At 46.5% G+C, this 26,626-nt stretch overlaps 1 protein-coding gene and 1 long non-coding RNA gene across 6 annotated transcripts in view; one reads left to right on the plus strand and one right to left on the minus strand.

The window, feature by feature from the left end:
* Positions 1–308: 308 nt before the first annotated feature.
* On the minus strand, positions 309–9,132 carry LOC115285992. Of its 2 annotated transcripts, none has more exons than XR_003905805.1 (2): positions 8,570–9,132; positions 309–1,591 (listed from the first exon to the last, which is right to left on the minus strand). It is a non-coding gene; the product is annotated as an uncharacterized LOC115285992 (long non-coding RNA). The 2 variants fall into 2 exon arrangements; XR_003905804.1 differs by lacking the exon at positions 8,570–9,132 and adding an exon at positions 8,087–8,243.
* The window catches only part of EDRF1 (erythroid differentiation regulatory factor 1), a 36,915-nt gene continuing 19,057 nt past the window's right edge, over positions 8,769–26,626 (plus strand). For 2 of the 4 annotated variants that reach the window (XR_003905802.1, XM_029932769.1), the window contains exons 1-15: positions 8,769–9,015; positions 10,053–10,261; positions 12,066–12,132; positions 12,789–12,914; positions 13,813–13,937; positions 14,166–14,322; positions 17,191–17,292; positions 17,542–17,663; positions 18,346–18,457; positions 20,847–20,994; positions 21,071–21,179; positions 21,447–21,558; positions 22,925–23,185; positions 25,475–25,546; positions 25,833–25,983. Coding sequence is in view for 3 of the 4 variants with exons in the window: in XM_029932769.1 (XP_029788629.1) it covers positions 8,908–9,015; positions 10,053–10,261; positions 12,066–12,132; positions 12,789–12,914; positions 13,813–13,937; positions 14,166–14,322; positions 17,191–17,292; positions 17,542–17,663; positions 18,346–18,457; positions 20,847–20,994; positions 21,071–21,179; positions 21,447–21,558; positions 22,925–23,185; positions 25,475–25,546; positions 25,833–25,983 (1,981 nt within the window). In the remaining variant the exon portion in view is untranslated. The remainder of the gene's footprint in view (positions 9,016–10,052; positions 10,262–12,065; positions 12,133–12,788; positions 12,915–13,812; positions 13,938–14,165; positions 14,323–17,190; positions 17,293–17,541; positions 17,664–18,345; positions 18,458–20,846; positions 20,995–21,070; positions 21,180–21,446; positions 21,559–22,924; positions 23,186–25,474; positions 25,547–25,832; positions 25,984–26,626) is intronic. The other 2 variants (XM_029932767.1, XM_029932768.1) reach the window with 2 other exon arrangements.

Consider the following 26,626-nt stretch of genomic DNA (forward strand, 5'->3'; position numbering starts at 1 on the left):
GGCTCACATTTTTGCCTGTGACTCCTGAGTACTTGCTACCACCCTTGTCCTCTCCCCCGAGCTGGATCAGAGAGAGGCCCCCGGGGGCCAGGAGCCCTGTGGTGCCCTGTCGTCAGCCTAGCCCTGTGCCTAGGACTCAGTGAGTGTCTGACATTAATGAAGCATACGTTGTTTGATCAACCCCAACATTTCCCTCGGAACCGCTCAGGGCTCTCTTGAGAAATGTGTCTTTTCAGAGCCAACGCGGCAGACTGACTTCAGACAGTGATTGACAGGAGAAAATGGCCAGAAAAAGGCAACAGGCAAGATGAAATTAAAAATGGTTAAGAATGAACTAATTTCAACAATAATTGGAGGAAGGGGGAGGCAGACCGGAGGTGTGCTGATGACTGTTCAAAGTGGGTGATGGTGACAGGTGTTCACGGGTTCACTTTACCATTCTCTCTACTTAGGTGTATCTTTGAAATTTTTGTGATGGAAAGATCTGAAGAAGAAGGCAAAGGGGGAGAAGCAGCAATTGGTTTGCAGACTCGGAGGAGGCCCCCGGCACAGGTAGTCTCTCTTCCTCCAGGTGTGGCTGCACCTCTGCCCCCCAAGCTCCTGTCCCCCCCAAATCTACACTCACCTCCACTCATTTATATGGCCCCCACCCTCAGACCTTTGGCCCAAGTAACACCATCGCAGGCTCTGCCCCTTGGGTAATGTCCCATGTTCTAGAACACTCCCAGATGGGAATGGAAGCCCCTCAGAGCTGGGCTCCACTTCAACTAACCCGGCTGGCAACCCCTAGCCCATGTGTGTGGTAAGTCGCGTCCCGAGCTCTTCTGGGACAGTCCTTGTTGTTTCTTAAATCGCACTAAGTAGAGTCCCCTGCGAGGATGCGTTTGCCAGGGGTCCCAGGGGATAGCACAGGGGAAATGTCTCCTCTCCAGAAGCATCCCTGTGGCAGGTGGAGGCCAGTGCGAACCACCCTGTGCACGGAAAGACCGGTTCCATCCTGCATGACCCCTTGGAGGATATTCCTTGTGGCCTCGGTCCTCCCGAGAGTCACTGCAATGGGATCACACACATCATCGTAGGCAGAATGCGCCAAGCACTGCGGTACTTTCCGCTTTGATGATGTCCACCCAGTTTTAGGGACAAACAAGCCCAGATCCTCCAACACGAAGCCTCAGATTTCTCCCTCCCTGAGCCCTTCGCCCAGGTTCCTGTGCTCTTTCCTACTTCCAGACCATTAAAAGAATGGTATTTGTAACGTAGATGAGGCCAGTCTTTTTGCACAATGTTGACAGACAAGAAGAAGATTCCAGAGAGAAATGCCACAGCAGCAAATGAATATAAATGATGCTTTTCCACTTGGTGCTTATGAAATGCCTTTTGTACCAGAAGCTCCAAGCGCTCCAGGAATCAAGGATATCGCTGGCACTTTTCACTCGGGGTAAACGTGAGTGGTCAGAGGTACTCAAGTCCTTTGTGACGAGAAAGAACAAAAGTCCAGACACTTTTTGAGTGCAATGTCCTTGCCTTCTGGGTGGTAAACACAAGTGCGCAGATGGATAGTGGCGGCATCTGTGGCTTCTGGCTTCATTGCCTAGAGAGGGAAACATGTAAATAAATATGTAAAAAAGTGGTCTTATGTGGCTGACCCTCACGGCTCATCCAGTGGTTATCATTTAGCCCAACGTTTACATGAGTGGATTCTATTACTGGGTGCCTTAGGACCGCGTGACACCGAGAAAGTAACACAGATCTCTTCCTTGCCCATGAGAAGACAACTACAGAACTGTTTTGTAAAAATGTCTGTCCGGTCAGTGGCTTAGACATCTGACGCTTTGCCACAAAGCGATGCCTTCCTTTTGTTCTCTGCCCTGGAAGCCTCCTTGTAAATGCTTAATGGCTAAATGATTCATTAGGGTGTGTGAAGGCCAAGCCCTTAACTAGAAAGGCAGAGAGGGAGGCCCACAGGCCTGACTGTGGGATTGATCTGAAGGTTCGGTTCAGAATTCCTTCCTTCTCGCTCTTGGCCGAGGGTACATGCACGGCAGGGGTGACCACTTGGGCTCCAGGACCAACGAGTTGCCTGAAGCGCAGATGTCAGTGACTTTGAAACTGTTCCTAGGATTCGTTTAGGGCCGTGATCAGCTTCAGAGGATAAATCTCACAAAGACTAAGAAACGTTTTGGCAGTGAAAGTAACACCTCGTAGAGACCACCTGTTCCTACAATCACTTGCATTGTCTTATGAAAGCCAATACTAAAGGTTTACAGGGGTGCTTGGGTGGCTCGGTCAGGTAAGCGTCTGACTTCAGCTCAGGTCATGATCTCAGGTCCGTGGGTTCGGGCCCTGCAGCAGATTCTGTGCTGACAGCTGGAAGTCCGGAGCCTAGTTTGGATTTTGTGTCTCCCTTTCTCTCTGCCCCTCCCCACTCATGCTCTGTCTCTCTCTCTTAAAAATAAATTAAAAATTTTTTAAATACTAATAGCTTACAAAATAATTTAAGTTCTTCTGATATCTACAAAAGGAACTCCTTCGAATAATTTGCTTAAATGTTATTAGTCTACAGAACAGCAGTTAAATAATTACCACCTAAATTAAATAAGATATCATGTAGTTTTAACCAAGAGGATCTTTCTATATTACACTGGTCAATTGCACATCAAAGTTTACATTGTCTTATACTGTAAAATTCTTTTACTCACGTTAAATTAAAGTGTAAAGGAAAATACTATATAGATCATTAAGTGATTACTGTTTTTGGCTTAAAGAGTAGCTGGCATGTGGTTTTTGGTACCATACGGTGCCTAAAATGGTCTTTCTAAAAACAGCTATCTAGAAGCTTTCTTATCACACATTATTATTGGTTAAAAAAATGTTCTGGACATGCAGCCTCGATGTATGTATATTTACTTATTTGTAAATTACACAGTAGCAATCATGCATTAACATAAAAACATAAAAGTAGAAAACAGTCAATATGTAAAATACAAATATTGACTGCAAACTGGTTCTGTTCCACTAATATTCTTTAAACGAGAGTAAAGTGGTCAAACAATTTTATTCTTGTGGCATTGGTGGAAAACTTTGTGATAGAACAATTGGAAGTGTCCTAAGTTCAGTTTATTTTAAAACTCGGTTCTAATGGCTGTCATTCCGTAAAATATCTCAAAAGATAAACAAACAGGAAGAATCCGTGGTTTCAGAGCTCACCAAATCCAGCTGCTCATTTCATGTGTTTCCATACATGATGCAAACACTGTAGCTAAAATTTGGTTACATTTCCATCTTCTTTCAGTCTATCAGTCCTTTCTTACAAACCAATCACATAGTGTCGAGGAGTAATTCAGAGATATTAAGTTAGTTGTTTTACATGCAATTTGTTTACTCCTGGGTGAGGAACAAAGGTCAACAGACTGTCGTCCAGGAGCGAAATTTAAAACCGGATGTAGAAGAGCGAGCAGAGAGGAAGCCGCCTGGGGGCAGCTGGGAACAGTGAACCTTGCAGGCACATTTTTGGGGTAAACAAATCAGTTGGAGGCTGACAATGAGATCAAGGTGGGCATTCTAAGAAGTCCAATGAGTGGGATTGAAGAAAACAATGAAGATGTGGTGAGGGTTTTCACAAGCTCTGCGGTCTTCCTTCTGTCGGACACCGCCTTGGGCAAACCGGATCCAAGCCACTGTCCTCCTTTTTTTTATGTTTATTTTTTAGAGAGAGAGAGAGAGAGAGAGAGAGAGAGAGAGAGAGAGAGAGCACGCATGTACATGTACATCAGTGGGGGAGGGCAGAGAAAGAGAGAGAGAGAGGGAGACACAATCTGAAGCAAACTCTTGGCTCTGAACTGTCAGCACAGAGCCCGACATTGGGTTCAAATCCATGGACTGCAAGATCATGACCTGAGCTGAAGTCAGACACTTAACTGACTGAGCCACCCAGGGGGCTCAATAAATTTAAGACAAATTCCATTTGGAAGATTTTTAAAGGAAGTGAGGAATTTCAGCTCTTGAGTTGACTGTGCGGAAATGAGGGGTTTTTTTATACATAGTATAGGTCATTTTTAGCAACAAAATCACATTATGTTGGAAAGATTTGCAAACATTTTTTTTCAAAGATGCTCTCTCCCTAAGATTTTTTTTTAAAAACCAATGACTTTTCTCACTCTTTGTTCAAACACCACCTTTATCTCAGAGGAATAGATTAACTGTTTATTTTTGTGAAATTTTGTCTGAAAGCATCCTAATGACAGCTATGTGTCATCACAGAAAAGATGAGGAAATGTGAAACACTTTTCATAAAATATTGTAACTCATTCTTTAAGCTTGATAATTCCTTTAAGTGTCGCAAGATGATCTGCGGACTGTGTGTGTGTGGTCCATGAGATTTTCAGGGTCACCCCTCATCACAGAATTCTGAAAAGATTTTCCAAATGGCCTTCTTTTGTCACCACGTGGGTGGCATCTAACAGTCTGTGGTAGCCACCACATATTCTGGTAGATGACAGAATGGTCCCCAGACTCCCAGTCCTTTTGTGGCGGGAGGTGGGATTAGTCTTTCCCGCTGCACTGATGCTATACTTGACCACGTGTCACATTTTGGCCAACAACAACAACAACAAAGTGAGTGGCAGCGATGTTTGTCACTCCTGACCGGAAGCCTTGGAGCTAGCTGACAGGTCAGCCCTCTCTTTGCTGCACCACTGTTCCAACCCGCCGTGCCCCGGGTCGAGGTGGTCTCTTGCAGACTGAAGGTTATATGGACTAGTGCAAGGAGGTCTCAAATTCTGCACGGGACACACTTCCCCTAAATATTTGGGACATCTTACCCTTAAAAATGTTTTCAGTTTACCTGAAATTCACATGTAACAGCCTTCTGCATGTCGCCTGGGAACCCTGCTTGTAAGTTCCTACGTTTGGGGGTCGTTGGTTTTGGCTACAGAACTGAACGTTCCCTGATGGACGCATGACCCAAGTAAGGGTGCCTGGGTCGGTCTGCACATTAAATATCATAGCGAGGCTTAATTTTGCCCCGACTTTTCAGATTAAAGGAGTTCTGGTTCTTCCCGCACCCCAGCAGGGTGTCTGTGGTCACAGGCCACGGAGGTCAAGAAACTGTAATCTTGTGGAAAATGCAGATTCTTGGCACCACCTTAGAATATGGATTTTGAATCTGGAGATGGCCGGAGACGCTTAACAATTTCCTGTGGCGATTCGGAGACAAATGAAAGGTCCCGGGGCCTGCGTCTGCAAGTCAGCCTTCTGTAAGGTGGCATGGGAGTGAGTCGGAGACCCACCCGCCATTGCTGTGGGACCGGCTTGGGCAGATGAGCTGCGGGTCCACCCACCCACCTTCCCCGGCTGCGCTGCTCGCATCTGCAGAGGGAGGGGGTGGCCTCAGGCCATCTCAAATGTCTCTTGCAGCTCTGAAAGTCCAGCACAAGGAGTCAGACACCCAGGGCGCTCCCTCTCTGCAGGTGGAGCTCAGAGGGCGCAGGCACACCTGCCTTAGACCTGTAAACGCTTCTGACAAGATTTCTAATTTTGCTTTGGGAAATACCGTGTGCTGTGAGTCACTAAGCATTTTTATGACTGGCGTCTCTCTGAAGTCATCATGCGTGCCGGGAGCATATCTGTAAGCGCAGCCTAACCTACACATTGGAACTGTCTTAAAATGGAACAGACCGCATGCGAACGTGAACCTTGACAATTAATGACCGACACAGCAATCGTTTGGAGATACTTCATTAAACATTTGCAGCTTTGACTTTGCAGATAAAAAAAAAAAACTGGAGTCAACAATATTATTTTAATGTCTCAAACACTTTGATAAGCGTTTTAAACGCCTGTCGTACTAGTTATTTTACCTACATTGCCTAAGAGCTAAACCAGTTGAGTGGGCTGATGCTGCCTGGTGTTGGTAAAAGAAGACAATCACGCTAGCCCTTGAGGAGCTGACAGGAGGCAAGAGGTGTCAGGAGAGACGTATTGGGGATGATGCCTGAGGTGAGTCTTGAGAAATAGGCAGGTGAGGAAGAGAAAGGTATTCTAGGCAGAGGAAAAGCACCAGTAAACACAGACTTTTGGAACAACCTGTTGAACAACTCTAAGTGGTTCATTCATTCACCAAACCCTTCCGAAGCGGTGACTGGGGCAGCCAAGTAAGCCCCTGAGAGTGCTGATTGGTTACAAGACCTGATCCCTACAAGGCAGAGCAGCCCACGGATGAGGAAGTGCATCTCGAGCTGGGCTGGGAGTTGGGGGATAGGGAAGGAGGGGGAAGGCAGACACTGATACAAACGAAAACAAACATAAATAGCTTCTTAAAATGTAAAATTCTGTAAGTAATGATCCATGTCACCCACAACATTAAATTTCAATCACTTACATTAGAAACAATAACACACACACACAGAGCACTTAAAAGTGAACAGAGGAAAGAAAGCAATTAACAAGCACTCAGAGCTACAACAAGGGATCAACTTCTGTGACTCACACGTGCTCAATTTCTCCTGCCCTGAGGAGCCCCCTCCAGGACTGCCCGCATCTCAGGGGTTCTAACCCTGGGAGTGGCCTCAGGAAACCCAGCCCCTCCTCCGGGTTCACTCACAAATGGTGCTGGAAGTCCCTGATCACCCCACAGACTGAAGACCCCTCTGCTCCCACCACCCTTTCTGCAGCCGACCTCCCTTTCTCTGCTGAATTTCTGGCTCTGTTTCATTCCTCTCTACCTTTTTATAGGCCATTTCCAGCACATTCTTGTACTAAGCAACGTTACCAAGACTTCAGGAACCTACTTCGCAAGAAGACTACAATATATTTGAGTGCTGAAAAAAGAATCACTGCGACTTCAGAAAAATCCCTTCTTACAAAGAATTACACAAGAAAACAAAAGAATTGAAAGATTACTGGAAGCTAAAGTATACATGTTTAAAAGTTTAACAAGAATTATGTTTTATAAAAGAATGCATACTGAGAAAGAAAATTAGAAGATTAAGAAAACGTTAAAGAATCAATTTTAAATCACTTCATCTTATCTCTCAGGCATGTGTTTATGGACACAGACACACAAAAGACATGTTTTAAGAATTAGGTTCATAATGCATATTTGCTTTTTAAAATGTTATCATTTATCATATCATGCTCAATTTAAATGTTCTGGAGTATCCCTGGAAAAGAATAGCTGCATGCGTTTGTGGGTTTTATTTTTGAGAGAGAGAGAGAGAGAGAGAGAGAGAGAGAGAGAGAGAGAGGAGTGGGGGAGGGTCAGAGAGAGAGGGAGACACAGAATCCCAAGACAGGCTCCAGGCTCTGAGCTGTCAGCACAAAGTCCAACGCAGGACTGGAACTCAGGAACCATGAAATCATGACCTGAACCGAAGTCTGACACTTAACCTACTGAGCCCCCAGGTACCCCAATTGTGTCCAATTTTTTACTACAATAAATAACAACAAACTACCCTGCAAAATAGGACTACAAATCCAAAAAGCAATTACATAACAAAATCAATACATGTTGAGGTGCCTACGAAATGTACTATAATACATAATTCATTGTTAAATATAATTCATAAGAACGTTGTTACATTTGAAAAGTTTGTAAGTTGAGCTTCCTTAGTCACAAGGAGGTGCGAATATGCACAGAACGAGTTATCAGAATCTAACGTGAGCTACAAGATAGCCAAATAACCGCATGGCAAAATTAATTTTTCCAAACGCTTCCAACATTTTACAGCAATTCTGAAGGAAGCGGCTGCATTGAACTACCCTGGATACATTAGGTGCAGAGTCTGAGCGTAAGAGAACCTAGCATCTACCCAGCTTTCACATGGCCCCTAGCTATTTCTCTACCTCCTTGCTACTCAAAGCTCTGGCATCATCTCCTGGAAGTCTGTTACAAATGCAGAATCTCAGGCCCATCCCAGATCTATTGAAACAGAATCTGAAGGTCAATTAGACCCCCAGGTGTTTCCTATGCACCTTCACGCTGGGGAACCCCTTGGGTCACCCAGAAAGGCCTTTGCCAGCTTCCTGGGCCCTGAGACAGGGCGGGTTCTCCGCAGAAGCTCCACGAGTCACTAAGCAAATGAGGCACCTTGCATAAATCCTGTTGAGGTGTCATCACCGTAGAAATGCGTCCTTTTAGTAAAGGCGGGGGGCCATCCTCCCCACGGAGCCTCGCCGCTGCTGAACTTGGGGCTGCAGGCCCCACCAGCATTGTGATGCCGGAGCAGCACGCCGAGCCCCTCACCAGGCCACCGGGTCTCTCCCACCCTGGGCCTGGCCGCCCCTCCCCTGGGCACCTGCTGTCTCCCTCACCGGGCCTCGCTGCCCCTCCCCTGGGCACCTGCTGTCTCCCACCCTGGGCCTGGCTGCCCCTCCCCTAGGCACCTGCTCTCTTCTTCCCTGGGGCTGTGAGCCCGTTTGTAAGCGGAGGGGGTCACTGACGGCTGGGAAGGACGCACTGCTAACACTTCGTCACTTTACTTCACGGGCAGGGTTAAACAGACATCAGGACCGCCCCGCCCACGAAACGAAGACGTGGGCGAAACCGACACCAGAGCCCTAGTCCCGAGACCTGTTTGCCAACAAAGATGAAAAGCGTGCGAGGGGTGGAGCCTGAGGACCAGATACCGCGAGAAGTGGTCTCCTGAAGCGGCTCCGACGAGCGCAGGCGCACTACAGCTCCCGCCCTTGCCGCAAAGGTGGCTGCCCCCGGAGAAGGTGGCGCCGGGCCTCTGGCATAAAGCTCGCGAGATTTGAACGCGTCACCGCAACTCCTTCCGGTCAGAAACCGGAAGCGCAGTGAGCGTGGCGTCTAAGACGCTGGTTCTCTTGTGGCTCCCGGCAGCTGGGCCCGATCCCTGTCGCGGCTCCTCGGGTCCCGTTTTGCCTCGCCTCCTCTGGGCCGAGGCGATGGGGGACTCCAAGGAGGCTGGGGCCGAGTCTCCACCGGCCGGGGCCGCTGCTCGGGGAGGGCTCAGCCTCCTGTCCCAGGGAGAATCCGAGGAACCTTCTGCACAGGTGAGTCTGCCCCGGGGCGAGACCTGCAGGGCTCTGGGGGCTTCGGGCCCGCTCTGCCCGGGAGCGATGTCACGGTTCCCGGCGGCTTTGGGGGGGCTTCTCCGCGCCTCCCGGGCAGTCCCGCAGACGGAATGGAAGCCCCTGTGTCTGTCGTCAGGTGTTGGGGTTTTTGCGTGCAAGTCGCTCCTGTCACAAGCAGTTCTGGCTCTCCGCTCGGTTGTAACCGAGAGGTGAGTCGGACACGATCTCGGCTCTCAAGGAGCGTACGTGTAAATACGTGGGTCCGGAATGTGGCACAGTCATGCAAAACTCGAGGGAAAAGAGAGGGTGTCGGGGGGCGGAGCTCCCCGAGCTGGGACGGGGACCATCCTCTCAGGGTGCAGAGTGTTTACCGGGCCGAAAAGGGAGTGCGTGAGAGGTTAGTGAACGCGGACACTGAGCTTGCTTGGGGCTGTGCGAGTGAAGAGTGAGGACCCCCCAGCGCCTTCCTGTGAAGTTGAAGGTTGTGAGTATTTGTGTAATGAACTGACCAATTACCAAACGTTTGCCTGAAAACAGAAGCCCTAGGGACGCCTGGCTGGCTCGATCGGTAGAGCAATTGACTCTTGGTCCTGAGTTCAAGCCCCACGTCGGGCGTTAGAGCTTCCTTGAAAAAATAAAAACGGAAAAGTCCCGGATATCGTACAGCAAGCTACTTTTATAAATGCTACTATTGCGGTGAAAATAATACATCTTTAATAACGAGCAGAGATTTTATCAAAATACCCCGTTCATGAACGTGACCCTATTGATTCTCCTTGGTTTCTGCTTGTCCACTGTCTTAGCTGATAACCGTCAACATTATGCTCATCGACTCACGTTTTTCTTTGAAATGATGTGAAAAAGAGCTAAGTAAATGGGACAGTTTTGGCTTGAATCGTAGTATGTATTCGCGTGAAGCCTGATGTGGTGGGATTTCTTTCTCTCTTTTTTTTTTTTTAAAGGCGGCATTTTAAATTCCTCATAATTATTAAAGTTTCATCCAATGTGTTAATTAGGGATCAGCTTTATTTCTTGGAGGCAATGAAGTAAAGAGCCGAGCTGTGGTGAAATACTCTTCTGCACCTCCTCGAACAGCATTTGCACGCCTTGAAGAGAAAACAGACTTGAAACTCCCACCTGCCAACTGGTTACGGGAGAGTGCCAAACTAGGGCCGGCAGGAGCCACCATTCTTGGCAATAGTAAGAAAAGCAAGCCGTTTTCAAGGTAAATACCAATTAGCGGCGTTTTTTTTACCTGTCTCCCAGCACCCACCCACCCCCTCTCCCGAAGCCGAATATTTGCTTTTTCAGTTTAATTTGTAAACGTTCATCCTCTTGGTGAGATTTCCCTTCAGAAAAAGGTTGTACTTGACTTTCAGAGTCCTCCTCCCCCTCCTAGGAGGATTATGTTCTCGAATGAAGACATGAGCTGCGTCTACTTCTTTCAGGGCCGCGTCATGTTCTCAATGACGCTTCAGTTTTGGCCCCTAAAATTCAATCAGCTGTTTTGTTTTTAGCCAGTCTGCATACCTTTAGAATATGTGAATACCAAGAATTGGGGTGGCACCTGAGGAGGAAGACACTTAACCCTGCGTAGTGTGTCCTGTGGACTTTCTCATTAAATGGTGGTGGATTGTTTGCTTTGAAAAAGCCCGAGTAGAAACCCGGCCTGTTGGGCTTGTGGAGACAGTTGCTGGAAATTCAGCTCCTGGTATATAAGCCCCGGGTTCTTAGAAGCATCTACTAATGTTCTGCATACCAGCATGTAGACTGTTTAATGTGTAGGATTCTTATTTTTCCTGTCCATGTAACATAGCAAAAGCTATAAATGTGCTAATACCTAATGAGTCAGGGGGCGCCTAGGTGCTCAGTCAGTTAAGCATCTCCCTTCTGGATTTTGGCTCTGGTTATGATCCCATGGTTATTGGGATTGAGCCCTGCCCTTAGCCACACCCAGCTAAGGGAAGTTAAAGATCCTCCCTCCCTCCGTCCCCCTTCTGCCCTTCCCCCTGCTGGATCACTGTCTCCTCGCTCTCAAAAAAAAATAAAAAAATAATGAGGTTAGTAGTTTAGAAATTATCCTGATGCCTCAGAAGGTAAACATTATATTTGCAAAATGTTGTAGCATTATTTATACTAGCAAAAAGTTGGAAATAGTCCAAATACCTTCCTGTAGGAGAACGACTTAATAAATTACATGTCAACGCAAATAAATATTATGAAGTGATTTAATTTTAGGTTTATCCATTGTGTGCAAACACTGTGCTGAGTACTTTATATGTTTTTCTCCTTCAGTTCTCACAACAGCCCTTTGAGTTAGGTTCTGGCAACTAACTTTTACGTGGGGAAACCGAAGCTTAGAAAGGTTAAGTACTTGCCCGCCGTGCATGATAAATTGTCAGCGTGCTTTGGAGTGAGGCAGTCCTGGGTTAAGTGTTCTGAGCGTCTGCCGCTTACTGAAATACGGTGACATCAGCTGCTTTCCAGGGTTAGAGATAATAGATGTGCCTCACGTGGACCTGACACAACGTTTTTTTCTTTTCTCCGTCTGGCTGAATTAGTGTCAGGTTCTTCTTTTTTGAGAAAGTAATATTGATTGTGTATCACACTCGGGAGTGCAACACACCCCTAGAGACTAAAATCCTGATAAATGTTTCTGCTTCTATTTTTCTCACCTCCCCACCTAAAAAGAATCTTAAACTGTTTTCTCTTGGAGGGTTTTTTTGGGATTTGTAAATACAAAAAAGAAAATAATTGTAATTTTTTTTCTAGATGTTTCCTATTGCTTCTAATGATTACGACTCTTTTATCAAATGTAAGATGTGATTGATTTTTAAGTCACGTCGTTATTGAGTGTACCACTGAGAAGGAAAAGCTCTTCCTCTCTAGTGGCCCGAGGTGTGCTGATTTCAGAGATGTTGACATGTAGAAAGTGTATGTGCTGCAAGTGATGAAGTACTGTATTCTCTTGTTACGTCTCCTTATGTCACTGTGAGCATGACCTTTGTGGCCTTTGTTCCCCCCACTAGCTTTGGAATGGCATATGACTTTATCGATTCTGTGGGAAATGATGTGGACGTTGTCTCTGACTCTGAAGTAAGTGTCTTTATTGGGGGCTGTAGTTTGGGTGTTTATGTCCGGGATTTGTAGCATGCTCTGTTCTGTACTCTTGAAAAATTCCTGATGAAATAAGGTACAACTATCTGATTATTGAATATCTTTGTTAATAAAGTAACACTTGGCCACATCTTCTTTCAAAAAGGAGGGGGCAATGCCCCAAACACTGGCAGTGGTAATAATAGTAATGTTGGTGGTTGTATTTTTATAATAGCAATTACAGGTGATTATAATGTTTGGGGCGATTTATATAATGTTAACCAGTTGAGAATCAGAAATGATACTTATAGCAAAATCTAACACTCCTTAGTTGATCAGTTGTATTTGATATGCTGAAAGCCTAGGTCCTTGCAGAAGTGTGACCTATACACACTTAACTTTAGGAAATTCCTTTGTGTAAAAATAAATCTTCGACTGTCATTTGCAGTAACATCGTATGACTGGTAAAGTGTAGGGGATTGTGTTTGTAAAGCTCTTAGGTTTGTATTTAGCTCTCGGTGTCAAGTACAGTTTGTAGAAACTTAGAATGAAGTTTATTCTTTAAAAGGGAGTGAAGGTAAGATTTGAAAGAGTTCAGGTCACATTAACAAAGTCTTTTTTTTTTTTAAACTATTTTGTCTCTTAATTTTTTAAAGAACATAAAAAAGCTCCTGAAGATTCCCTACAGCAAGTCCCATGTGAGCATGGCCGTCCACCGCATAGGAAGGACTCTCCTACTGGATGAGTTGGATATTCAAGAACTCTTCATGAGATCATCTCAGGTAACACTGTTCTGGAAAAACCACTATTAAAGCGTTATTTTAATCCTATAAGGGCACTAGAAGTAGCATTTCAGAGAAAGGCTGAAGTGGACGCGCAGTCCAGCGCTTCGGCAGCTAAGAAGTTTCACAGAATATAGAGAAGCTTTCCTAAAGGAAGACTAGAAAAGAGCGTGAACGAGGAAGAGACTTACTGATCGCCAGCAGCCAGGACTCTTGCCGGGAAAAAGGATGAAGCCAGTGAAGGAAGTTGTGAAAAAACCTGAAATTTAAGGGAATAGTTAAAAGTTTTTGAAAAACTCTTTGGTGTCTCCGTTAAAGAGAGTCTCCTGAAGCAGGAGTGCCAGGGCCAGTGAGAAATGTTAGAAGTTCTTCCAGCGAGTGAATACGGAGCTGTTGGAATTAGCTGGTTTGCTGAAAGCAGAGCTCCTCAAGCTGTATCTGGACAAACGCTGTTCCCCACCCCCCACGTGTTGATGGCGGATGCGTTTCAGCGTCTCGAGGCTGAACCTCCGTTTCTGTGCTTGGGCTGAGGGCGGCCCGGTCTGCGTGCACCTGCTTGCCACCTGTCAGGCTCTTGGGATGTGACCGTGAATCACCGTCGGCGTTCGCTGGCAGCTGCCAGTTCTGGTGTGATAGACACCTACGTGGGTCCTGTCAGTGTGGTGTCCATATTGGGGCTGGTTCGAGGTCCTGGGGGACAAAGAAGGGTCTCTTCTCTCAGCCTGGCTCGGAGAGGCGAGGAAGGCAGATCTCCCAGAAGAGGTGCTAGGGATTGAGGGTGTGGTTAGGACGTAGTAGTCAGAAAAGAGGAGGATTTCCCGTAGAAGAGCGGCGGGTGACCAGTTGTTCTGACTGCGGATTCGTAGTCATTTGGTGATCGTGTTCTCTGGCCCCTCAGACTGGTGACTGGACGTGGCTGAAAGAGTTCTACCAGCGGCTCATCGATCAGAAGTGGCAGCGGAAGAAGAAGAGCAGAGAGCACTGGTACCAGAAGGCCATTCTCTCCAAGTTTCTGTATTACAGGTACCCGCTGCTTGCGCGCTTCTCCCTTCAGGAAAGTGAGGCTCTGGGGGCGTTTCACCTTAAGCTCGTGAAAGTAATAACTTGAGGTTTGACCTTTCCATGTCTCGTAGTCGTTGTTTTAACGAGACTTATGCTTGATCAGGGAATTTTGTTTTTAAAAGCCGGTAGGCCGTTACGCCAAGTTCGCTGTAGGAACCATGCGATGTATTTGTTTCCACTGTGGCCCAGCATCAATGGCGACAGCGCCGCTCAGCCTGTGCCTGCCGCTGCAGAGCAGCAGGAGCCTTCCAGCCCAGACCAGACCCCGGATTCCCAGGGCGCGTCCTGGCCTGCCCCCTTTGAGATGCCTTCTCCGGTCTCAGAGGATCCCAGTGCCTCCAGTCAGGTGGGTCGGTTCTTTGATACTCGTTTGCTGAACTCATCTTAGAAGACAAAAGCCATGATCTTGTTAATAAAACTAGATGACTAGGAGTACAAAAATACTCTCCTTTATGGGTTACAATTAATTGGAAAAAATACTCTTTTTAGATTTTCAAAATAGAATTTACAAAAAAATAGAAATGGCTAGATCAAATTTTTAAATTCAAAATAAATTTTTACCAGCATTTAAAATGGTTTACCAATATGTTTATCAGTACTGGTTATATACGATTCTTAGGACTTTAAGGAGACAATCTATGGGTGTGGTGTATTTTAAATTTAGATTAATAGTAAGTGCCTGTCAAATATTGAGACTCGCGGGCCTGTTTGTAATTGAATACTGACCACCTTATTTTAACTTGTAGATTGTTAAGCCTAAAATTGCCCTTAAGGTATGTCTGGACGAAGTTCCTGAGACTTAGCCCACATTAATGTTGTAAAGCTTTCAGAAAAAAAGAGTAGGATGTCTCTTTTGTCCTTACTTTTTGGGATTCTTCTTGTTTCTTGTGTAGTCGTTGTCTTTACTGTGTCTATCAAAGCATAATGTAACCGCGTAGATGTAAATTGTGCATGTCTGTTTTTAGGAGAACGTACTGATAAAGTTGAAGATAAAGTAGGATTTTTAGCTGGTCAATTGTGTTTTCCCTCTTGCTCTGTGTTCTCACATATTGAACGTTATTTGCCCTGCTTGGTGCTGTCCTCACAAGCTAGGGTTACAGGAGGCACATGTGTTTAACTTGGTATGAGTTTTAGTAGGTTTTAAGATCGAGAAAGAGATCCACTTAGTATTCCTTGACTTCAGAACCCACACATTACAGAAAGACCACCTGACAGAAATCACTAATCTGCCCCGCCCCCGTCTGCCTTCTCCCAGCCTCCTCACTCTGCCTTCGCTCGTCGAAGGCTCACGGTGAGAAATCAGGGAAGCTCCTGAGAAGCTGCAGACTTGTATGTGGAGGAAGGGAACTGGCATCTGTTTAACGCCTCTTCTACCACGTTCTCCGTGCCGTGTGCGTCTGTATGTGCACACGTACATCTCCTCCTCCTCGGAACTGTCTGTGTGGTCAGTGTCACTGGTGTTCGCGCACGGTCACAGCTGTGAAATCTGAGCAAGGATCCAAACCCTGCACTTTGTGACTTAGAAACCTTACAGCAGCGCCCCACTGCGTCCATGGGCCCGCATGTTTGGAAGGGCCGTGGAAGCAGCAGGCTTATCCTGGCAATGGCGTGCTCCTGAGCAGAGCTAGCCTGCCGTAGAAATGAGCTTTGACAGAACATTTGATACGTTACACTGCCTAAAACTAAAAATTAGAGGTTTTTATTTGCAGTCTGTTACCTTGTGGATTCTTGTTCCCAAAACTAACCTTGCTGGTGTGAGGCCTGTTGTTAGGCAAGCATAGAGTTAGTAGGCGTCTGGGTGGCCTTGGAGCCAAACTTTGAGAACATTTATGACCTAGAGCCTCGACTCCCACTGAAGCTACTACCTGACAAATACGATCTGGGGATTTGGTCCATAGGCTGATACCTTGTCTATGTAAACGGAAAAGTTTTGAAGCTCTTTTGGGACTCTTTAAGCAGAACACAAGACACAGCAAAAACAGTGGAGACCCCACTCCCGCCCCGCCCTCGCCATGCTTGTAGTCAGTATATGCCCTTCACAGGCAGGTGCTGAGCCTGTGAGCACCCACATAGGTGGGGAAGTAAGACATGGATAGAACAAGCAGTGCACGTGCGCAGGAGCCAGCCCATCTCGGGCTCTCTGCCGCGTTGACACTAAAGGTTCAAAGTAGTGTTGCTCAAGGCAGCTGTCTCCAGTGGTTGAAATTGGGTGGTGGACCGAGTTTACCCATTGTCAAAGGTTCCTCTGGCTTAAGTTTTCTAGAATATAGTCTACAGAATGTGTTAAGAATAAAAAGTATTCTGAGATTAAAGAAGTTTTGAGAACATCGGGTTTTACAGAGGGGAAGTGGATTTCTCACTACAGAACCTCTTAGAGGCTTTCCTGTGTACTAGGCCTTGTTACTCTCCAAGAGCAAGCCCGCAGTGGGCAGTGGGCTTCACAGCTTCCTCTGGAAATTCTTCAGCGGGTGTCCCAGGGGCCCATGTTCTGTGAAGCACACGTTAGCCAGAAGTAGAGGCTGTTCTGATGATGGTGTCTCAGTACAGCTGAGGGCTGGCTGGCTGGCTCGGTCCGTAGAGCGTGCAGCTCTTCAAGTTCAAGCCCCGTGCTGGGTGGAGAGATTACTTAAAAATAAAATCTTAAAAATACGGATGAGGTTTTTTAAAAAAGTTTTTTTAATGTTTATTTTCGAGAGAGACCGTGAGAGCAGGCAGGGGAGGGGCAGAGAGAGCGGGAGACACAGAATCCAAAGCAGGCTCCAGGCTCGGAGCTGTCAGCACAGAGCCCGACGCGGGACTTCTGCTCACAAACTGTGAGATTAGGACTTGAGCTGAAGTTGACGCTTAACTGACTGAACCACCCAGGTGCCTCCTATGGCTGATGTTTCCTAAATATTTTTTAATTCAGTAGAGATAGGGTGGGCTGAAAGAGCAGTGGTATTCAAATTTATCAAAAAAAAAATCTTAAAACTTTGAAAGGTGAGAACTTTTAATCTTTTTTAGGATCTAAATGTGATTAGCTTATTAGAATCGCTAGGATACTTAGGAGCTGAAGTAAGCCCCCCAGCGAGGAGTTAAGGATTTGTGTGAGCCTTATTCACAAAAATAGACTTGAGATTTATGTTTTGAATGTTTAGATAATACTCTTTAAAATTAGGCCGTGTGTAAGAAGTTATCGGCAGCAGAGTCACTCCTGTCCTTGCACTTTTCACAGGGAAGTGAGCCTCTTGAACCCTCATACATAGTGGGGCCTGTGGCCTCAGCGCCCACAGAGCAAAACCTGACTACTTTGTTCAATGACGGGGAGAACAGTCAGGTACGCTTTGCACGGTGTCCGAGCTGAGACACCTAATCCCCAGTCTGCTTTCCATTTAAAAACTAGCCCGAATTGGAATTTGTAGGGGAAAAAATCCACTCAATCCTAAAAACTGCTTTCTAGACATCTCTGTGATCTTCTAGCTGTATGACTTTACTTTGTCTTGTCTTTCTCTGTGAATCATAGGGGGGAATTCTGGCTCTCTTGTTTACCATATAATAATCATTTCCATTTTATTTTAAATCAAAGGGTCTTAAAAACGATTTTGTCCGGAATATCTTATGGACATTTGAAGACATACATATGTTAGTTGGCTCCAATATGCCTATATTTGGAGGAGGCAGATACCCAGCAGTCAGCCTACGGCTCCGGTAAACCTAAACGATATTCCTGTAGCGTCTGTGTTTCATCTGCTTTCACTCCGTCTCTTTGGGCATCATCACCTTTTTCTAGGCTTTTTACTTTCCTCCTGGGCTCCATGAATTGAGAGGGGACAGTAAGGAAGGGGGGCTATTGTCAGCATGGCTGAAAGTCCTGTAGCTGGGTTTTCATTCCATTCCTTAACGGGGGGAGTCAGAGACCTGTTGTCCTGGCTCAGTCTTCTCTCCGAGTCTACAACTTGTAAGACTAGGATAGGTCATAATTAGTTAAGGGATGGTTTGCCAGTTTCCTATTAACTAATAGTGAACTCTTGAGTTAGCACTCCAGAGATGTTTGTTCACGTGGGCCAGTGTGAACGTAACTTGGGCGTCATTGTCCATGGGTGGTCGGTCTTTGCCCTCAGGCTGTGTGAGGGGCTCGCTGTAGGCTCACGTCACCTGCTGTCATACTTCAGCTTTTCCTGGAAATGTCTATGGGTTCCAGTTAGAAACTCAAGCAAAGCTCATGGAAAGATGCTAAGTAACACACCACGTGAGCTGCACGTGTCTGTCTCCTCAGAAAAGAAAGCGCGCGTGGCCTTTTTCATCTGGGGAGAAACGGTGGAAATAAGTCTCAGATGGTTTTATTATGGAACGTCTCAGACTGAATAACATTGGAATTGTGTATTTTTAGGGACAACAACAAGCCGATTAACGTGCTAACTGGAATTGACTACTGGTTGGACAACTTGATCTGCAATGTCCCAGAGCTCGTGATGTGTTTCCACGTCAATGGAATCGTACAGGTAAGTCAGGCCCGGGGCGGCTTTTCTGCTTTCCTCTCACCTGCGAACCAGTGCAGAGAGGCCGGGGCCCGTGAGTGCTCGGCTGTCTCTTCAGCACGGAAGGTTGCTGTGCATAAACAGAGGAGTGTTTTCACATTTGAGTGGGTGGTAACAGAATTCTAGATGTTACAGGAGTATCATTTTATAGGTAGTTTGTGGGAAGGTCATAAATATATGGAAACCTACGTTTGTAGCCAGAGAACTCTGATTTTAATGCCAGGCACTCAAAGTAGTGAATTACCTAAGAGCGTCTACACAGTGGAGGTAGCCAGTCAGTATACAAATACCTGCTCCGTACACGTGGGGTCTAGGGAAACTCGGCAGCAGCGGTGCGTAAAGTCGATAGCTTCTGCAGCAGATTGTCACTGAGCTGGTGCTGTTTATGAGGCGCTTTATCCCCATTATTAGTGTTGGGGGGAAACCTACCCAGAAAGGTAAAACATGAACGGGGAATGCCAGGGTACAAAGAAAAGGATAGGAGCGCGCCGATCCTGTGTTAGAAGTGCGACACCGCTGGGCTGGGTGGTCGGGGTGTGCGGTCGCTTCTGTTTGGGTCTGAAAGACAGACTTTCTGGAAGAAGTGGCCTCTAACTGCATCTGGAATGATAGTGTTTCGGAAAACAAGAGATGAGTGTTAAAAGGCCAGTGCGAGATGTAGGTTAACGAAGGGATTGATGATAAATGCAGCCGGGGGACCTAGGACTCCAGTAACAACCTAGCAGACAGAGTGGAAAGGCTGTGTTCAAATAATGGGGAGTCCTGGATGCTGAGCTGAGGAGTGTGGGCTTGGTTCCCTTAACGACCTGGAATCTGGGGACTTCACGTCTGGGAGACGAAATTCATTGTGTTGGAATCGTGACTGGGAGACAGCACGTGGGGCAGACACGGAGGACTTGGGGACAGGAAGGCTGGGGAGCCTCGTGTAATCACGGTAACGTGATGGACTTCAGCCACAGGGAATCCTAAGAATTGATGTCGCTAAGAATGGCTAGCATTTATTGAGGGCTTGTTTTGTTCCAGATGCCTCGTTAAGTGCATTCCCTGCATTACTCATTTGCTCTTAGCTGCTTGAAAACCATTATGCCCTTTTGATGGAGAGGGAGACCTGAGGATCGGGGAGCTCAGATGAGTCGCTCAGGGCCACACCGCTAGGAAGTGGTGGTGCCAGTATCTGAACCCGTGTCCTGCTGAGGCCGTGCTTTCACCATCGTGCTCCAGCCCCGAGGCCTGTTAACACCTCACTTGGGTCCCTGGTGTACCCGGATAGGTGGGATCTGTGTATCTGTCTGTCAAAGAAAGCAAGCTTGTATATGATTCTGACAAGCCCTGTACCGTTACCCGAGAGGCGGGGCCAGGAGGGGGAGGCGTGCACGTTAGAGGGACTCCCGGGACTCGGGGGCCGCAGTCGTGGTGGTATCCTGGCCTGGGCTGGGACACTGAGTTGGTTTAGGCGAGGAAGAGGGTCTGTCTTCAATCATGGGTGTAGTTTGAGGAAGGCATTGAAATGTCCGTGAGCATTTTGAAGTTGCAGGCGGTATAGAAGACGGGGCTGGAGGGAGCTCGAGGTGCCCTCTGCTGGACGCTGTTGACCTTCATCATGGAGGAGGGGGGATTCAGAAGGAATGAGAGCCCAATAAATAGCCCTATGTAAAATTCAGGAGAAGAGGGTTTAAGGAAGGAAATTATGACTTGGGGCTTTAGGCGAACAAGAAGGATGAAAACCAACCTTAAGAGACTTGTTTGGTCGTATTTTCCAATTGCTTTGGACTTGGAGTCTTTGTAAAATGTGGGAAGAGGCACTTGGGGACGTGTGAACAGAGGAGAAGCTAGGAAGAAAATACAGAGATACTTTAAAAGTCACGGTGGTAGCGTCCATGCACCTTCACTCTGCTGCTGCCTCCCGCCCCGTCTCGTTTCTGTGGAGGCGCGGGGTCTGTCGCTCCGGGGAGGGGCCTCCGTCTGCGGGGACGGCCAGGCGAGCTTCCTGTCGCGGGGAGGAGCTTGCCGGCTGAGGTCAGCCTTCAGCCGCCGTCCTCCCGGGTGAAAGGCACCAGGTGGAACAGAAGGAAGCATATGCTCCGAGCTGCTCCGCCAGAACACCGATGGGGTCCTGCCTAAACCGGCGGCTCGCCGTGGGACCTGCTCCGGGGCCGGCCGACGGCGTTGTCGGGGCGGTGGTGGGGGTCCGAGTCCTTCAGGACTGCGGAGCAGGAAAAGAGTGAAAACCAGCGGCTGGGATTCTCCCAGGCTGCATAGGTCTCTGACTGCAGGATGTATGTATTTGGTTCCTTTTAATCAGAGAAGTGCCGCTGCCTAGGTTTTCTCTGAAAACATGTTCTGTGTTCTACAGAAGTATGAAATGATAAAAACAGAAGAGATTCCCAATTTGGAAAACTCTAACTTCTCTACGAAGGTCATAAAAGACATTGCCCAGAATATTTTATCGTTTCTGAAATCTAACTGTACCAAAGAAGGCCATACCTATTGGCTGTTCAAAGGTAAGTTAATTCCCGGGTGAGCCGTAAGGGTAGACCTGAGTGCCTCCGGCGGACTGAGCTTGGTTTTCCTTCTCAGCCAGCGGCAGCGACATAGTGAAGCTCTACGACCTCACTACGCTCTGCGAGGAGACCGAAGACAAGTACCAGAACCCGTTCACCATGCCCGTGGCGATCCTCTTGTATAAGTGAGTGCGCGGGAAGTAGGCGTGCTTAACGTGTTCAGGTGTGCGGCCCCCTGTCCAGCTTCAGTCCTCTAAGTACCTTTTAGTTTTTGTGGCTTAAGAGACAACGGACGGGTCTATGTATACAGACTCTCCTACGGTCAGCTTGTAGGGGAAATGCCGTGGTTCAAACCAACTCAGTGTCTCCGTCGGAAGGTAGGAGAGCAGGCTTATACTGAGTCCTGCAGAGAATGAGGATTGGGGTGTAAAACTGACCGACACGTTTTTTAGGGTTGCTTGCAACATGATGATGAAGAAGAATCAAAATAAGAAACACTACGGAACGATTAGAACGTTGCTTCTTAATTGTGTCAAGTTGTTGGACAAGAGCAGACACCCTCAGGTAAGGTCACGTTTACACGCTCTTTAAAGACGCTCCAGGCCGCCTGGCGCAGAGCCGGGGCTGCCCCGTTCTGGGAGCCGGAGACTGCGCGTGCGCGCTGGGCGCCTAAAACGTGCTGCCTCCGAGTCAGACGGATTTCTGGGTAAAACACACAGTGAATTTTGTAGGTTGTGTGTACACGTTGCCTGTTGAAATGGTAATATTTTGTGTAATTGAACAAATACATTAAAACTAATTTCACCAAATTTTGCTTTTCATAATTTAGCCACTAGAAATGTAAACTTCAGGTGTGGCCAGCTCCCAGTACATTTCTCTTAGATAGTGCTGTTCTCTAGAAATTTAGAACTCCTGGAATTTTAACCGAGTAGTGCTGTTCTTTCCTTTTGTCTTATCACTTCCAGAAGGGAGGGAAAACTCATTTACAGTATTTTTTAAAAGAACCATTTACAAAAATGGACCTTGTTATCACTTTGTGTAAATTGGGTTCACACTCCATCCTTAAACATACAAAGCATCTCTTAAAATAGTCTCTCAGTTATGTGCCCACAGGGTCCCACCGCTGGGAGTCTGACAACTGCCTTTTGGTGGATTGCTAGTATCCCATTTAAATTAGAAAAGTTATGTCACATATGCAGTTGTTTTTTCTTTTTTTTAAGATCCAAGTTAATTTTAATTGTGGCCACATCCAGTTTGAATAGATAAGTTTATCCTAGAGACTAAACCGTGAGAAAACTTTTTTTTAAGAAAAATGGCAAAATAATTTCTGACTCAAATATTTAATTGCTGATGGAGGTGGTGATGTTTTTTGGAAATTGAATAGTTTATGTGAAAGTTGGAAAATGGTGTTAAGGCTGTTAAACGTGATCAAGAATTAGATAATAACAGATAATAGAGTGGAATAAAGAACGGTGATACATAAAAACTTATTTTAAGAGATGTCAGGATGGACTCTTCATTAGGCTAGTGGAACCCCCCTCCCCGGGACCAAGGATCATATAACAAATATTAGTTGCTTATTAAACCCTTATTAACTCCTAGCTTATGAAGAGAAATTCTGGTTTTTCAGTTAACATGGGGCGTTCTCTTGCTAATATTTTAGTTTTAACACTCTACATGTGAAAACTTTTGTCACCAGTGGCCACCTTTTTTAAGAGCGGGCTAGGGATGGAATAATTTCAGGAAACACCAACCACACGATTTTATGGAGAACCTTCAGAGTACTGATAGCTTTGACTAGGGAACAGTTTTGTGTGGAAAAAGCCTGTTGCAGACCTCCAAAAATTTGTTAGTACAGTAGTAACATTCATTCTGCTTTAGAATGCTCAGTGTTGATGCCAATCACGTGTATTTCTTTTTTTTTTATAAGATTATTGCTTCAGCCAATTACATGCTTTCAGAACTTTTTCAATTAGATGAACCTAAAAAGGAAGAAAGTTCAGAATCCCCTTTAAATGAAAATTCTGATGAAAGTTACAGTGAAGAGGAGGAAGAGATGCCAGACAGCGATGAAAACGGATCCTACAGCGCCGGTTCCGATCCGTCCGATGATAACAAAGCAGTAGCTGTTATTAAGTCTGTGGGAGAATTGTCAGTTCCAGAAAAATACAAGTCCATTCATCAAATCCGAGTAAGCATTTTTGTTAAAGTGTTATCACTGGAAAAACCAGCAGTGGTGAATTGAATACAGTTAGCCTCTCAAAAGGTGGCATTGCTTCGGTGGCCCCTTTACGGCCCAGGGTCACACTTGTAATCCTTAGTTGTACGAACGCTAAAACGTGTTTCGTAACTGCCCCAGCGGAAGCGGTCCACATGCAGGCCGGTGGTGGGCGGTGTGCAAATCCCCCATCCGCGTAGTCACGTTTAGGCAGTGACCAGCGTGTAGTCATGCCTCCTCGCTGGGGTCTTCCTTCACAGTTTCTGGGTTGCTGGGAAACTGAGTGTGTAGATTGCTGGGTGAATATAGACTAAGAGTAGATAGGAGAAGGTGTCTCGGCGGTCCATTTGTGAGGAAGCCGGTCCCGTGTCCCAGGGCTACAGGACGGGACTCTCTCAGTGACCGGGCCACGCCAGCCAGGCTAACGTATCTCTGTCCTGGTCCACGTCAGATAGACCCTAACAGCCCCCCCCCCCCGCCTTCAGTTTCTGGTGACGTGGATTACATGAGCTCTTCTACCTTCCGTCTTTCTCCAGACATTAGAATGAAGTTTCCATTTTCTGAATCATAACTGCCTTCCAGTCTACCCTGTGATCGGATCCAAGTCAGCCTTAAAAGACGCTGGCTATCCTCTGATCTGAAACACAGTCATATTTACAGACCATCTCTTAGTGTGAGCTCCGAGTTTAACTTTCAGATGGAAACTTTGTATCCAAGGAGGTTTTTGGAGGACCTCGCTGTCACCATAAAACATTGCCTGTCTTTTTGACCCTTCCTACACGTGCCCTCTCCTTTACCTTAGCGCCCTGCCTTTTTCTGCCTCAGGCTCATCAAGGTCATGCCCGTCGGAGGCAGCTGCCATTGCTTGCACTCCGAGCATCCCCGAAGGTTTCGTGCTGGCCTTTTTCTCAGCCGTAAATCTTGATGGGAATGTCGCTCCTCTCGGAGACTGTCCCTGACCACTCGAGTCACACCATGCTGTGGTTTTCGCTTTCGTGGGGATAATCTGTGCCTGAAGTTTGTGTTTGTTTCCTTTGACTAAACAGAAGCCCCTGAGGTATGGACATGGTCATGTCTCCCGTGTCTAGAACACACACTGAGTGCTCCGTAAACGTTTCGTTAAATGACTGCAGGAAACGTTACTACCCGCCCATCCGAGTTTTGGCGCGCTCAGCTTGAACCCCACAGTGGGATTGAAAAAAATGTTTTTCTGATCATAAACAGAACTTTTGCACTCAATAATTTAGTTATTTGCATGACTGCATTGTAAAGACCCGGGATTTATGGGGACAAGTGGATGATCAGTAAAGACGTAGTGGTATGCTGGTTGATGGTTTGTAACATATACTGCCATTTTTATCCCCGTTAAGAAATACAGTCCTAGTATTCACATAAACCCGTCTTTCGTGAGCCTTGCCCCATAAAACGTACCACTTGAAGTAGTCAGTATGGCTCCCGCACCTCCGTGTTAGCCTCCTGTGTCCTCGGACAGATCTCAGCTCGCTGCGACATGACAACAGTCATTCCCGCCTTGCAGGATTCACCAAAAATGGAAGGCCTCGTGGAGACCCTTACACATGGTATCACTTGGTAGATGTCAGTTGTTCACTGGTTCTGCTCCTAAGTAAGCACGTAAATGATCCGAGAGGATTGGTGATCCTTGTTAACTTCCTGGAAACTGAGGATACTGTTCACCGTGTGAAGCCAAGTATCATGCTGATTAGGGCTAAACCGCCCCCTTAGATCAGGTGCACATTTATCTAAACCCTTCTCACCTTCTTGCTTTGTCATAATTGAATTTTGAAAACTTAAGAATGGAAAGTAACTTACACTTTGGAAGATCTTTTCATCAAGCAAGATTTTTGTTGATGCTTCTATCAGCTTAATCTGCACTTAAAGCAGTACGTTCCCGGGGCCCCCAGGTGGCTCAGTCGGTTGAGCGTCCGACTTCAGCTCAGGTCATGATCTCACAGTTCGTGGGTTCTAGCCCTGCGTCAGGCTCTGTGCTGACAGCTGAGATTCTGATTTGGTGTGTCCCTCCCTCTCTCTCTGCCCCTCCCCCGCTCATGATCTGTCTCTTGTCTCTCTCTCATAAATAAATGTTAAGAAAAAGTTTTTTTAATAAAGAAAGGTTACCTCATGAAGCTGAACACATAAGCAAATTTTAGAATTATTGGTGTGTAGAGTTTTAGTAATTCCCAGGAGCTGTGGGCTTCGTCTTGGGGGCAGCCTGCTAATCACTTGACATGTTTGTCTCTGAAGCCCAGTTGCACGTTTCCGGTCTGCCATGACACGGAGGAGCGCTGCAGACTTGTGCTCAGCTACGTTCTGGAGGTGCGTCTTGATTCGGTCGTCACTGTTCAGTGACCTTGTATTTGGTATGCTGTACGTGGCCCTAGATCGTTGGTGACTAAATGTTCCTCTGAATGATCTTCTGTGAATATTTTTCCCCTTTAAGCATAAACAGAAAATTAGTTTTTCTCCACAATTTCAAGTAAAATATAGTTTTTTAAAGTCTATTTTCAAAACATAAATTTTCTTAAATGTTTTCAGGGCCTTCTGTTTAGTTCCTAGCTGACCTTCAGTTACGTGTGTAGTAACAGTCTCTCCCTGTTTAAAGGGGTTAAAATCTGTGGATAGCAGCATTAAAAAGGAAAGCGACCTTCCTGCAGCTGACCCCAACACCCCGATCCCATTAAAATATGAAGATGAATCCACAAGGGGGGGTCCTGAGGGTCTGGAGAAGCAGATGGCCCTGTTTTTGGACAAAAGTAAGTTGAATTGATGTGCTAATAAGCCCTTTTCTGGGAAGAGAGTCCTAGTGCCTGGTCAGCGGCAGACTTCTGTCAGGCCACTCGTTGAAAGGAATTCAGGAAGAGGATGCCGTGTGAGTGGAGGATGGGGGGAAATGTCGTTTCGTTGAAACTATAAAAAAAACGAAGGGTCATTCTGATCCTTTATAGATATTCCTAATAAGTTCTGTTCCTTCCAGTCCCTGCAGGGGAGCTGATGGCTTCAGCCTGGTCGGTTCTCCTAAGAAACGACTGCTTCAGGCAAAGCAGCGGAGGGTTTAAGAGCAGACTCAGGAGCCAGACCGCCTGGCCTCAGGCTGGGGCTGTGCTAGGGCAAGTTCACTCCTTTAGCCTTGTTTTCTCTCGAAATGGAGACAGTGTGCCTACTTTAAAGGGGTTATGTGGATCAAATGAATTAATATGTATGAAGTGCTTAGAGCAGCGGCGCACATAAGCGTCCTAAAATCGTGGGTTGTTGTTACCTTGTGGCCCTGAATAAACTGGAAAGGTCACTTACACAGGGTCTGGTTGGTTTCTCTTCACGAGAAAGTCACTTCACGAAAAACGTGTGCAGTTTTTAAAAGTGTGTTTCATTTGAAATATGTTTTGGAAGCCTGTCTGT

The sequence above is a fragment of the Suricata suricatta genome, chromosome 2 (assembly GCF_006229205.1).
Source record: "Suricata suricatta isolate VVHF042 chromosome 2, meerkat_22Aug2017_6uvM2_HiC, whole genome shotgun sequence".
NCBI classification, from domain to species: domain Eukaryota; kingdom Metazoa; phylum Chordata; class Mammalia; order Carnivora; family Herpestidae; genus Suricata; species Suricata suricatta.